At 32.8% G+C, this 14432-nt stretch overlaps 2 protein-coding genes across 19 annotated transcripts in view; one reads left to right on the top strand and one right to left on the bottom strand.

Annotated features, from left to right (window-relative positions):
* The window catches only part of LOC126743276 (WD repeat, SAM and U-box domain-containing protein 1-like), a 69803-nt gene that overhangs the window by 52229 nt on the left and 3142 nt on the right, over positions 1-14432 (bottom strand). Inside the window, exon 1 of one of the 7 annotated variants that reach the window (XR_007662827.1) lies at positions 2144-2527. The exons of 3 other annotated variants lie outside the window; for them this stretch is intronic. Coding sequence is in view for 2 of the 4 variants with exons in the window: in XM_050450298.1 (XP_050306255.1) it covers positions 2144-2186 (43 nt within the window). In the remaining 2 variants the exon portion in view is untranslated. Of the gene's footprint in view, positions 1-2143; positions 2528-4889; positions 5210-14432 lie in introns of those variants that run through there. 3 more of the 7 variants (XM_050450300.1, XM_050450298.1, XM_050450299.1) reach the window with 3 other exon arrangements.
* The window catches only part of LOC126743274 (bromodomain adjacent to zinc finger domain protein 2B), a 94107-nt gene continuing 85053 nt past the window's right edge, over positions 5379-14432 (top strand). For 3 of the 12 annotated variants that reach the window (XM_050450285.1, XM_050450289.1, XM_050450286.1), the window contains exon 1: positions 5449-5690. The gene's annotated coding sequence lies outside the window, so the exon portion shown is untranslated. Of the gene's footprint in view, positions 5691-5817; positions 6013-14432 lie in introns of those variants that run through there. The other 9 variants (XM_050450291.1, XM_050450292.1, XM_050450295.1 and 6 more) reach the window with 6 other exon arrangements.

The raw sequence follows: 14432 nt of genomic DNA, 5'->3' as shown, positions 1-14432 counted from the left end.
GCTTTATTAATTACTGTAGAACTAAAAAACGTTTTTGTCTTTAATATAAGAACACATTTTTGTTTAAAGTTTGCTTTAAAAAAAGCTTAGCAAATGATCTTAAAGTTTTTGCTCTTTTCCCACAAATTTGCTGATTAGCAGATACTGCCTTTTTCCATAGTTGGGCAGTGTACTATTGATCAACAGCCTACTACATAAATTAAAATAAATCAAAATATTAGGTTAGGAAAGGATACATTTTCATTGAATTGGTTTAAAAAAAAAACTATATCATATACAGAGTATTTTATAGCTTCAGTTTATATAAAATCAATTTATTTGAAAATCCCATTGATATATCATTCTCTCCTGGACTCATGGAGTTCTTATGGGAACTACTAGAAGGAGTAATCGGACATGCAAGTGCGATATCTCATTTTAAAGGCAATTAAAAAATTAAAAATACTTTTTAAAAATGAGAAAATCCAATATGGCGCCCATAAGAAAAAATTAAGTTGATGATGATTGAAAAAAAAACGAAACGTCCGATTAATTTTCGAAAAATGGTCAGATTTTTTGCAAAATGGGTGGATTTGGATATATATTTTTCACTAAGAGTGGCGGAAAGCCAAATTTTATCACGAAGAGGGTGTTATCACGCACTAAATCACTCACTATTGTACATGAATAGAATAACGTCATTAGAATAACCCTGTAGTCGATTAGTTTTGACAACAAATAGGTTACAACTAAGGTGAGGTTAGGTGTGGTGTTGCCAGTTCTGTCGTCTACTGCGTTTTGTCACTCTGCAGCTTCAGCCTTGTCCCCAGTGTGGCTGACTCATGAGTGCCTTCTCTAAAGTGGCGAATTCAATCTATATTTTTTAGTCACGTGAAATGTTAGGTATTATGCGTAAAATAAATTCACAAAAACTGTTTTTACCTTTTCTTGTAACTAAATCTGTTGTTTTAGTGCAACAAACATATCGAAGACACCCATAATGTATTATTATTTTGGTAATTTTTAGATTTTGGTCCGAATTAAAAATAATATGATTCCGCAGTTTAGCGGCTTTTGTCAAATTTTAGGTATTTTCACCGGTTTTCTTTTTTAAATAGCTTAATTTTATCTGGAAAAAATTAATAAAGTGGCGGAAGGTGTATTTTGCAAATAGTTTCTTTATAAACAATGTGAAGTACTCACAAATAGAGGTAAACTGATTTATTGAAATTTTTTGCTGTTTTTTTTGCATAAATTAAGTGATAGTCGCTATCTGTCAAATGGGTTGTCGATTCTGGGAGTATGTGTGCAGTGTATAGGTTTGTTTAGTTTCTTTCATCACCGCGAGGGGAACATAAGGCGCTGCGCACAGACTATAGATATACCCAACCCAACCCAAACCAACCCAACGGGGAGCGTAAGCTCCCCGTTATATTAGCACCACACATATATTAACACCCCGAGATATTAACACCCAAGAATGGGAGGGGATGGGATGGGATGGGTTGGGTTGGGTTGGTTCTTAAATTGCTCAACCACCGCTCATCAAATTTTGCGTATTTTTTCAATTTTTTTTTAAATGGCCTAATTTTACCCAAAAAAAATGAAAACTGGCGGAATGATAGGATATAATTCGCCGCGAATATGTGAATTTTGATAGAACTTAAAAAAAGGAAATTTTAAAAATGATGTACTCCTAAAAATAAATTTTCAATTAATTGCATGTAATTGACATTTTAAGTGATATCTAATGAAACTAGTGTATAATGTTATGATTATACACTAGTTTCATTCATCATTTTTTATATGTTATGATAATGAATAACTAAAAAAATACAAAGTGAATTCTCCAATTTAGAGAAAACCAGACTGGAGACAAGGCTTCAGCCGCAGAGTGACAAAACGCAATAAAACTGGCAACACCACGCCTAACCTCAACTCAATTGTCACGTATTTGTTGACAAAACTAATGGTATACAAGGTTATTCTAATGATTAATCGCGTCCTATAGTGAGTGATTTAGTGCGTGATAACACCCTCTTCGTGATAAAATTTGGCTTTCCGCCACTCTTAGTGAAAAATATATATCGAAATCTACCCACTTTGCAAAAAACCCGACCATTTTTTGTTAGTTTTGACAAAAGCCGCTAAACTGCAGAATTACCCGTCATTTTATTAAGCTCCAAATTGCGCAACTTTGCCTCCATTTAACCGACTCTCTAACTCTTATGGTTTCTGAGATCCCAATGATCACCCTCGAATTTGGGACACCCTGTTCCAACATGCACATTTCCAATCCATGATATACAGTGAACGGCAAAAAAGTTAATTAAAATAAATACCAAAGTAAGAATAGAAAAGTGAAATCCGTTTTTTTCTATTTTTAGTAGAATTAGTTTTAGAGGCTTTTAACTAGTTAAATAAAAGGGGTGTTCCACTTAAGATAAGAAAGTTGGTATTGACCAGGGCTATATGAGACAACAAAATAGTATACAAAAAAAGGGTCTTGTCGACTTTAAGTATCTCCGATTTTGCAATATTTTAATATTTGAGCATAAAGAGTACTTTGAAAAGAATAGATTAAGAGAAAAAAAATTGCGGATTATTCACATAGGACGCTAAAAAATAATATTAAATTATGTCAAAAAAGAGGTCTACTCTACTCTATTTGATGATCGAAACTCGTTGCTATTGACAAATTACATTGTCAAACTTTTGACATATGATCTCGCAGTTGCCAAATTGTATATATATGTAATAAGAAACAAGCACATCTAAAAAGCATATCTTATATAAGAGAAAACATGAAAGACATCTAAATCTATCTGCCAAAATGATAGCAGTGTTTTTACACTATAATAGTGAATGGGTTTCACTTTTACACACATTTGTACACAAGCAAAAAATTCATTGCCTTATGCAAATGTTCGTAGCCTCCATATTTTCGAACATTTTGAGATTCTATTCATATGAAAAAATATAGAGAGGACTCGTAAATGTCGAGCCAACTCAACTAAATGCCCATCCCAACCCTACACACAGGCAACGTGTGCTAACGCAACCCAATGCAATTCAACCGAGCCCAAAACACTAAAAACATTCATATAGAAGAAATAAAAAATTCTTAAATCAAAGAACATGTATGGCAACGCTGTCAACTCGCGGCGTTATGTCAAACGTCAATAAAAAAGAATAATGAAGGAAGGTGGAAGGGAATTTTGTTTTTGTTATTTATATGAAAAATCAGCGCCGTAGCTACAATGGTTCCACGGGTTCGGTGGAACCAGGCCCGCCACTCTTAAGGGCCCGTAGCCAGCAAATAAACATAATAATAAATAAATAAACAAAGGATGTAAATTTAAACTAAAACTCAATAATATATTGTGAACTTATATAATCTAACAAACCACATAAAAAACATAAAAATCCAAGACTCAGCTAAAATTCTTACATCGATGTGCCTATCCGCAGCCGAAGCAAATCTTTTCTAGCCTTTAGCCTTTAGCACAGATTTAAATAACGCTAGCGTTATTTAAATCTGTCAGTTACAATGTAGAACAGTTAGTTTACAACAAATATCTACTAACTTCAATATTTTGGATACAGAAGTTCTATTAAATTCTAGTGACACAGTAATATACCAAATGGCTGAAAATATTCGTGAAATATATCAAGATGATATATCAGATATACTTTCTAATCAATTATTAGCATTTCGAACATGTTTTTCTGAAAAACTTAAAAATATTAGGTCAGTTAAAGATTTGCTTAAATTTATCCTGGTTGACAATTATTCGTCTAGTAGTGAAATAATAACTTTATGCTTCCTATATCTGACAATTCCTGTAACGGTTGCATCGGCAGAACGATCGTTCTCAAAATTAAAATTATTCAAAAATTTAAGGAATTCGATGAATCAAAATCGATTATCTTCTTTGGCTATAGATTTAAAGGAAATTATTAAATCATTTTCGACTGCTAAATCTCGAAAAGTAACTTTTTAATGGGTGTATTTCTTCTATATTAACTTTGTATTTGTATCCTTTTGTAAATGTTTTTTATAATTATGTACATATGTTTTTAAATATTTTTATATTTTTCCGTAACTACTGTTATTAGTATTTCTGTTTTAATATTAATTTCGTAAAAGTTTAGTTAACATGTAATAAATGCCTTTTAATTTTTTCTTTCCTTAAGCCGTCGATTTAGGGAGAGACGAAGGTTAGTATCTCTTTAGGGGCCCGCGGATATAGTCTCGAACCCAGCCCCGTTATGTTGTTGCTACGGCGCTGTGAAAAATAAATATTCTTTAGACTTAATTTTAAATAGAATATGCCTATATTTCATATTATTTTTAATTAGGATCGAAATCTAAAAAGTACCAAAACAATAAATAATACATTATGGGTGTGTTCCGTATGTTTTTTTACACAAAAATAAAGGGACTTCATTACAAGAAAAATTTAGTCGCAAAAAAGTAAAAAAAATAAAACTGACACAGTTGAAATCTGAACCCAGACCAACCGGTTCATAGTTCACTCTCATTACCACTAAACCATAAAGCGCTTACGGCGAATGTTCGAAAACGAGTTTATGTCGTACGTAGGTACACATTGTCATGATTTTTTTTGTTTTTATTATTTTATTAAAGAAAATGTTATTCATCCTCCATTTTTTTTTGCTTAAAATAGTCCAAAGAAGATTAGCTTACAATTTCATATTCAAAAATGTTAAAATTCGGAAATACCTAAAGTCGACTAGAACCCAAACAAATGCGAAATCAAAAATATTAATCGACCTGTGCGAGTTTTTTCGAACAAGCCCTAATTTATTTTTTAATGAATTTATTCCATATTTTTGCCGTTCACTGTATAAATAATAACTAAAAAAAAACAGTAATTAATATTTACCTCACATTCCCCTACGTCGATTTAAAACGCTAATGGGAAATTCGATTATCATGACATAACCTCAAAAACCGCCACCAGAAATAACAATAACAAGCAAACGATAACGCCCAAATATCCCCCATTTCACGCGACTCGACATTAAACAAAATATTGAAACCTTAAGATACAAAGAGACAACCAAACGACAAAATAAATAAAAAATCTTGCCGTATAGAGTGACTCGGATGATGGGAAAACAAAATAGGCCGTTCGCCGAACACTCCCCGTACGTAAAAACGATAAAAACACACCGAAATGAGTAATCAGAGTAATTTTTACAGTGTGCATCCGGCTCGATGTAAACTGCACGTAAAATGTGCGACGAAGAGAGAGTCGAGAGAAGCGAGAATGAAAACCTACTGTGGACGTTTACGGGGGGTACCGTGCACGGCGGGAGGGAGGGAGGTTAGCAAAGCAATCGGACTGACACCAAGCCTAGGTCCGGCCATCTTGTAACGACGAGCGCCGTTGTCCGTAAAACACCCCCGAAATCGAAGATTCCGCGTGAATTATTTGAAAAAAAATCGCGTACCGTCATCCCCAGACAGTGCCCCCGGTGCGTACACCAATTAAACTCACGTGCACGGCGACACACAACGCGAGATTTAATTAAGAATCTCCGAGAGTAAATTGTTTTGTGTTTCCTTCATTCTTTTTTTAATTTTAAATTTGTGAGTGAAGTAGTAGTCGCTTTCGAACGGATACAGTACGTCGGCGGGACACATTTGGATACCGTAAACGAAACAGTCATCCGTCAAGTAGGTAAGTAATGCGATTTACATCACATATTATTATTAACGAAATTATAGCGATACGTTTCGGTCGGTTTTTCTGTATTCTTGATCGCTTTTCGCCGATGCCGTACGGGCCTGCGGTTTCTTTGTACTCCGCTAGTCCTCTTAACAACGCGAATTCGGCAAGTTCACCAGCTACGAACCCCCGGGCCCTGTTAATCAATTATTTCCCACACAGTTTTTTTTTTTTCGTTTCGTGCCGATTTTTTTAGGTTAGAAAACGTTTTGTTTTTGTTTTCATCGCAGTGTTTTTTCTTTGTGGTGCTCCCCTAATCAACCAAAGTCACAAGGTATGAATTAATTGTTTTTTTTTTTCGCATATATCTACGTCACGCTAGAATAAATGAAACTATTACTAATAATAAAAAATATTTTTTATTGTGTGCTATTACGCGCTATCACACTCATATTATTATGTAGATGTAAGTTTCCATTTAAATGCCAAATAACAGGGCCGGACTTTCCCGATTGATTACCTCTGATGACTTGTGGGTGTCTCAACAATCAAATCAAATGTTAATTATTTAAAATTTAACAGCGGTCGATACTAGTTTACGGGAGCGCCGCCGAATCTCCAAATAAAACACTGGAATTACAGACTTCCAGGTATTTCCAGTGAGTAGACAACATACGGAAAATTGATTATAAAAACCTGGTTATTAATATAAATAGACCGTTTCTTTTCTAGATATTATAGACGTAGGTAGTAAATGCGCGTTCGAAATTTCATATCTTGTCGATGGTGTACTACCATCAGGCAATGACCCCGATAGACAAGTTAATTACCATAGCGAATAATCGCTTTTTCTTTGGGTATTTTGCCTGTTTCTCTACACAATGGACTTATATGTATTTGTACTGTTACCGACGACTCCCCGCATAAAATGCGAGATATTAATGACGTAGGTAGATATTTATGGGTTTATTATGCATCCTTTAAACGATTTTTAGCCTTCAAGTTCTGGTCTGTTTAATCTTTTTATAGTTAAATGAATAATAGACACACAAAAAGGCAACCGGTTTTATGGGGATAATAATTGGTCAAGCAGAAACAAAAACCGTCGTTCACTATACAATGGCAGTAAGTAAAGTTTATCATAAAAAGGCTTTTGGTAGAAAAACATCAAAATTTAACATAACCTAGAAAACAAGAAATTTAGGGTTTACCTAGAAGATTAGCTACGTTTACAACGCGCGGAACTATTAGGTCCATGGATCAAATTATTTTTATTTAGTACAGCCATGTTTAGAAGCCCTAGAGTTTATCAGTTTATAGGAAGAATTATAGGACATAACCTCTAAATCTTTAAAAGTGTTATTGTTGTTTAAAAATAACAAAAATAAATCTCCCTTCTTCTTTATTTGTGTGTACAAGAATAAAAAACAATGGTATTTCTGCATTGATAATTAAAACAAACATAGCCTTAATGCAGCTTACCAAATATACTGAAAAACTCCTAATAACTCTTATATTTAAGTCTGGTGCTAACCCCTGACCTCAATATAATAACCTGAAATAAATTAGTACCAACTTGAAAAGTGCATTTAAATTTAACATAACCTACAAAACAAAAAACCATTAATAACACAAAGACATTGTAGGATATATAAATTTAGTGAGGTCCTAGCATTTGGGGATGTCTCAGGTAAAAATTCATCAGTCATCAAATTGAACAATGAAATTTATAATATACTGTTTATAAGAATAAACATTCTTTATTTGTCAAAAAAAATTATGCAAATAAAAAGCAATGGTGTTTCTGCATTGTTAATTAAAGACAATTATATAACCTTAATGAAGCTCTTACTACACATTATAAATCTAGTACTAAAAACAGGCATTTTGAAAAACTCCATAATAAAGCATATCAAATAAAGCTTGATTCCTCCAAAATACCAAGGTGTTGTTAAGAAAGCTGTGGTAAGAAAAAACCTATATATTTTTCTTTTTGAAAACTATCAACACACTGAGACAATCAAGCATTAATCTAAAACATATTAATGTAACAAGACAATAAAAAAATTAATAGCACAACAGAATTTTTTTTTTCAGAGATTTTAAGCATTTCGATGAACCTGAATTTTTACTTGACCTTCAGTCTGAAGTATGGTGGGATGAATTGTTCTACCTTCATGATATAGATAGTAAAGTATCTGACTTATAATATAAAGTATTTATTTGATAAGCATGCTCCTGTAAGGTCCATTAGAGTGACTAAGCCTTATGCACCATGGTTGACTTATGCAATAAGAGGTTTAATGAGGGAAAGGGACAAGGTACGGCTCAAATGTAAATTAAACAACTCTACAGAAAATTTTGGACATTATAGAATGCTTCGAAATCTTACTAAGAATTCTATACATAAGGAAAAGTTGGCTTGACCCAAAAGGCTCAACGAAAAGTTTGGCAAACTTTTAGAGGCCTCAATGTTTATGTTCCTACAAATACAGTTATTCAGATTCCTCCTGAATTGGTAAATGTGGAAGAGATAAATACATATTTCTGCAGTGTTTTTAAAAAATCAAACAACTGTGATAATAAAGTAGCATATTATAATAATAATAAAATAAGGGAAGGCATACAATTTACTTTCAAATTGGTCGATCCCTCTGATGTGTTTAAGTATGTGCAGAGTATTAGGTCAAATGCTGCAGGTATTGATGGCATAACACTTCAGATGGTGAAACTGTGTTTGCATGTGATAATATTACATATAACTCATATTGTCAATAGTTGTCTTAAACATGGTCATTTCCCAAATTGCTGGAAAGAATCTCTTGTTACCCCACTACCTAAAAAACATGATCCTGTCAGTTTTACAGATTTGAGGCCTGTTAGTCCGCTTCCTGTAATATCAAAAGTTCTGGAAAGAGTGGTTCATGTTCAGATCACTGATTACTTTAATACAAATGCCTTTTTTCCTGTGCATCAATCGGGCTTTAGAGCTAGTCATAATACAACAGTTGCACTTCTAAATATTACTGACGACATTGTAAAAATTCAAGATAGGCAAATGGCTGCTATATTGATTTTGATGTGTGCCAAGCTATCATATTATGGTTTTGGGAAGGTTGAAATACTGTTCTTTAGGTCATATTTAACAGGTCGAAGGCAAGTAGTTAGGATAGGTGGTGAGACATCGCAGAGTAGAAACATTATTTCGGGAGTGCCACAAGGCTACTTGGCCCTTTGTTGTATGTTATTTATACTGCAGATATGTTTTCTATTGTATCAACGCACATACAAGCATATGCGTATGATACACAATTATTATTTCAGTTTAATCCAGACTGTCCTGATAATGCTGCTGAGATTTTAAATTCAGATTTATCTAATATTTTGCGATACTCAACAGAACATAATCTGACAATTAATCCTGCAAAAACTACAATGGTACTGTTTTGTTCTGAAAAGAAAAGGGGCATACTCATGAATCGACTTAATATTCAGATTGAAAATACTCGGTTGACTTTTGCTAACTGCCGTAAAAATTTGGGTTTGTGTATAGATATACAGCCTAATTTTGAACAACATTTAAAATCTTTACTAAAAAGAAGTTATGTGAGAATGAAGCTTTTATATGCTAGCAGACACCTTTTAAATTTTAAAACCAGAAAAAAATTGTGTGAGTCACTTATTATGTCTATTTATTCGTATTGTTTCATAGTATATTATCCATTCTTACATGTTGTAAATAAAAAACGGATGCAATACGTTCAGAATACATGCTGTAGATTTGTTTATAAATTAAGAAAATTTGATCATGTCTCAGAAAATATAAGAGTTGGGTTGGCTTAAGTGTGATAACTAGTATAATTTTAACTTGACTCTATTTTCTAGAAAACTAAATATGTGTCAACAACCAGTATATTTGTTTAAAAAACTAATTTATACGGAGGCTGTGCATAATCGCTTTTTGCGAGATAAAAATTATTTAACAATGCCACAACATAAAACTTCTTTTTTTAAAAAGAGCTTCAGTTATAATTGTGTTAACTTATATAATAACTTACCTCTTCAATTTAAGGTATGCAATACTGGTTATTTAAGGTCTAAGTACAAGAGGTATTTATTAGATGTGCAGTAGATTTTTAGAACTTTTTTAGTGACAGATATATTGTATGTATATATGTACTACATTGTTGTATTGTTATGATTGGTTAAAACTGTTTTATCCTCAGTGTTATCTCTGAAAAGCATTCTATTGGACTTTCTCTGTTAACATTTAAAGATGGTGAACTTAATATCCGGAGAATTGGTTGAGTGGAAGAATGGCCAGGAGGCTAAACTTCGCCAGTTGCGCTATTCTTGTGCATATGATGTGAGTGTACATTTTCATATGTTTTTGCATTGTATGTGCAAAGAAATACTTGAATAAAGGCGTTATTTATTTATTTTATTTAAATATAACAGTAAGAAATTATTGCTTAAACGGTACTTACATTACAATCTCATAGTTACAAACTCAAACACTAGACATCACATAGTGTATATCAAAACACTACGAAGTTCAAAAATACTCTGTGATTTAGTATCTCTCCAAGCTATAAAATGCCTTATGAAGCAGGATTGTTTTTGTCTGTTGTCAAAAACGTTTATATGTTTGAATCTTTGGTAATGACTGGGGAAGATGATTAAATATTTTTTTGCTACTGTAAAAATTTAGTTTTGTGTCAAACTAGAAGGTATTGGTACATTTATATTAAAAGATGGTATTATTTAACTTACAGATTTAATTATAGAGTAATATTTATTATACATTAAGCAGTCTCAAGAATAAAAATTGAAGGGAGAGTCAATATATTTTCTTTTATAAAATAAGCCTACATGAATCCCTTAAATTAAGCCCACACAGATATTGAACTGCAAGCTTCTGTAAATTGAACACAAAAGTAAATAAAGAAAGTGATTAGTTGCCCCAGAAGCAAACCCCATAACTTAAGTGAGAATCAATTAAAGCAAAGCAAACTTTTCTAACATACTCTTATTTAGCTTGCACTTAATTGCTCTAATAGCAAAATAGCCAGATGCCAATTTAGCACAAAGCTTCTCAATGTGTTCATCAAATTTTAGTTTATAATCAATAAACAACCCTAAAAATTTGTGACAGTAACATGCTGTGAACCCAAATGCATATCATCTAAACTAAACTGAAAATTTAAGATATTTGTCTTTGTTACATTAAAAGATGCACAGTTTTAATCATACCATGTTTTAACATTTGCCAAATCCTGGTTTATCATAATGCTGAGGGCATGTGAATCCGTGCCACTCCAAAGAAGTGTAGTGCTATCAGCAAATGATGTGGACCGTCCATGTTGTAGTACCAAATCAAAGCAAATTTTATTCAAATTTAAATAGTCATACAATACATTTGAGTTCTTATAGGCATTTTTTTTAATCAAACATTTTGTTTAATTGGCATTTAGAAGTTGATACCCCTGTATGTGCACTGAAATATTTATACTTATATACTAGGTATTTCCTAAAAATGTAAATGTATCATATATTTATTTATTTTCCTATTTATTTACAACTGTGGAATTAAATCCTATTTTTCTACCCCATGATGTAAGTATAGAAAAAGTAAAGAAACATATTTTTTTACAATATGGAGTTTTGTATTACATGTAATGGTTGCAAATTACTTTTGTATATTCCTCCCCATACTACAAGGCCTTACCCCAGCAATGATTCCACCAGAGATTTGTATACTAATTTGATCAGTTTAATGCAGAGAAATTCTCTAAGAAGATAAAATTTATGAATTAAGGTGCCAACTTTTTTTGTGAGATATGATATATGTTCAGTCCATTTTAAATGCTGATCAATAACTATTCCTAAATATTTAGTTTTCTTTACCTCTGGTATAAAACCATTGTTTTCTTCACTTATCTGCATTTCAGTAAAATTCACTCTACTTGTGCTTGTTAGGGAAAATGCAATATAATTTGTTTTGGATAAATTTAGAGATAATACCAGTGGTAGATCATTTATGACACCTATTAGATAAATAGGACTCTATCCAATTAGTATAAAACCTCTAAATCCATAAAATTTCAATTTTTGTAGTAGAATTTAATGTGAGACACAGTCAAAGTCAAAATAAAAAGATTGTCCATTGCAAAAGAAACAATGGATTTGTGTTTAGTTATTTGGATATTTTGGATATTTAATAACTTCTATATTCATGTCTGGTGATAGCCAGTGACCTATTACCATAACAAGTATCCTGAATAAATTAGTACCTACTTATTTGAAAAGTGCATTAAAATTAAATTGGAAATGCATTATGCATTAATAAATTATTGTCAGATTGTCAATTTGGTTTTCAAAAGTAAAATGGGTACTAAGGATGCAATTCAACAATTGACACAGCAAATATTAAATAATTATTTTAATGAAGGCATTCTTATTGATCACACAAGTGCCTTTGATACTGGAATATCACATTCTCTTGCAAATACAGGGTACTGACTTAGCACTCTTTGCATCATACTTTAGAAATTTAATTAAAAATTAGGGAATTATTGGCACTTATATATGGTGTAGCAGTAATAAGTCCAGCTGTATTTTGACCTTCACGCAAGCACAGAAGTATAGTTTTAGATAAGGGAAATTTTAATAAGGATACTGCTAGGCTTTAGTTGCCGTACAATGGTCCACTGTTTTTGCTTTCTTATTTTGACATTTGAAGAGATAATCATTACACATGGCAATGAGGTTATTTTATTAAATTTGTTAAAAAAGTGGATGTCTGAGAAGACACAATCAATAATTGTTTATAATAAACAGCTGCAAATAAAAAGTACTTAGAGTTTGAGGTTAAGAATAACGTCAACAAAACTAACCTAACGCGCCAATAACTCTTTTGCCCATACACAAATTTAGGTTTAGCAATAATAAAATACAGTTTTTCTCCTTAAATACTGCTTGCACTATTTGACTGTTCCAATAAATCCCTAATGCTTATTTTGACTAAACTTAAGTACTGATCTGCTTTAAATTTATTATTTAGGCAACCTTCATGCCATTTTAAAGCACTATTGCAATATCTTTCCTTTCTTAAATATACCTGCTAAAAACTGGTTTTTATCGACCTTAGATGACTTGTTCAGGATCTCCGATGCATTTTGACACCAATTATATAAAAAGTAACCATATTAGATCCAGAATTATTATTAATTACTATTCTGACAAACGAAAAGATTAAAACGATGACTAATGTAGGATTGAAAAGACACAAGAAGCCTACAAATTGAATCAGATAAAGTAGGCGGTCAAGGTCACGGCATTATCAGTTAAATGGGGTCAAGGTTTACACATTGTGCCAGCGTTGCGATTAATTAATAAAGGTCAGTGCCCTCGCTATGCTTATTTATTAAAAATGGCCGTTCAAGGATTGACATATGATGGCATAAACGTAGCCAAATCGTTCTTGTCTTAACCGTAAACGGCAATTCTTATCGATCTGAACACTGGGCCTACGTCGCATGTGTGTCGAATAAAGGCGAGTATATAATTTAAGCGCTCCCTCTCTCCCCCTTCGCGACTCCTCAGAATTCCAGAGAATATTGTGCTTATATACTTTTGGGCTTTGAGTTTGGGTAAAATAATCTAAACATGTGTTCATGGCGGCCATGAGGGCGGCAAGAAGACCGTTTTTTTTCCTCAGTTTTCAACGACAAGCCTATTTATTTTTATTGTGAATTAAGCGAGCAGCTGCAACGCACGAGCCCATGGTAATAGTCCTCCACCATGTTAATCGGGCCGCTTAAAAGCCTCTTCCTTTATTTGTGTGTGTGTGTGTGTGTGTTGGCAACGGCCGTTACGGTTAAATTTCTTCAGTTCCGTCACAGCTAAAGCCATGTTTGTCTTCTTGCCTCACTTTAATAGGGTCCCTGTCTCTTTCTGATGCCTGCTTCACTACCAATGTGCAGGAATTGTTAAAAATAATGCTTCCTGTACACTTTTCAGGGATTTTATGAGGGAGTTTTAAAGACAAAGCCTCTCACAACTGTTCACTTAGAGGTACATCCTCCTCACTGTTAACCATTGAAGATTCAATTTCTGTTTTCGATATTTGCTTGCCTTGCAGCACCTTTCTTCTTGACAGTACTTCCTCCAGCTGTTTCTTTATTTTTTAAGTTACTTTCGAAATCAAAATGAGGTGTTTCTCGTTGGGTAATAACATCTCCAACACCATCAATCTCATCCCATGTGTACCAAGTAATTGACTAGAAACTTGATAACTTTCTTCAGTGTTAATGATATTTGAATGTTATTTAGTGTGCAGTAAATCCTCTTTGAGAGCAAGAGAATACTACACTGAATTATATCTCACTCGCATTCAGCCATATGAACGATATTTTCTGAGACTCTATTGAAAATTTAGGGGCAACGAAAATGTTTTTGGTAAGGGCAAAAAAAGAATTCATAATAAGCGAGGTCACGGAAATTACAGTTATTGGATATTTCGTTGGTTATTGAAGTTTATCGTGAGAATTCAATAATTTCAGTTCTGGTACTGTTTAAAGGATTTTAAAAAGTACAAATTTATTTCGTATAAGTACCAACCATCAAACGCTTTTGGCAGAGGATTCAGAGAGAAGTAAATAACTTTCGTTACATTTTATGGACAGATGAATCAAATTTCTCAAATTCTATAATGTCTAACAAGAGGTCCACAAATCCGTTTCAGCCTCAACG

Source organism: Anthonomus grandis, chromosome 12 (genome assembly GCF_022605725.1).
Source record: "Anthonomus grandis grandis chromosome 12, icAntGran1.3, whole genome shotgun sequence".
NCBI lineage: Eukaryota > Metazoa > Arthropoda > Insecta > Coleoptera > Curculionidae > Anthonomus > Anthonomus grandis.
Note: the sequence above shows the minus strand (reverse complement) of the source record. Positions and strands in the feature narration are given on the sequence as shown.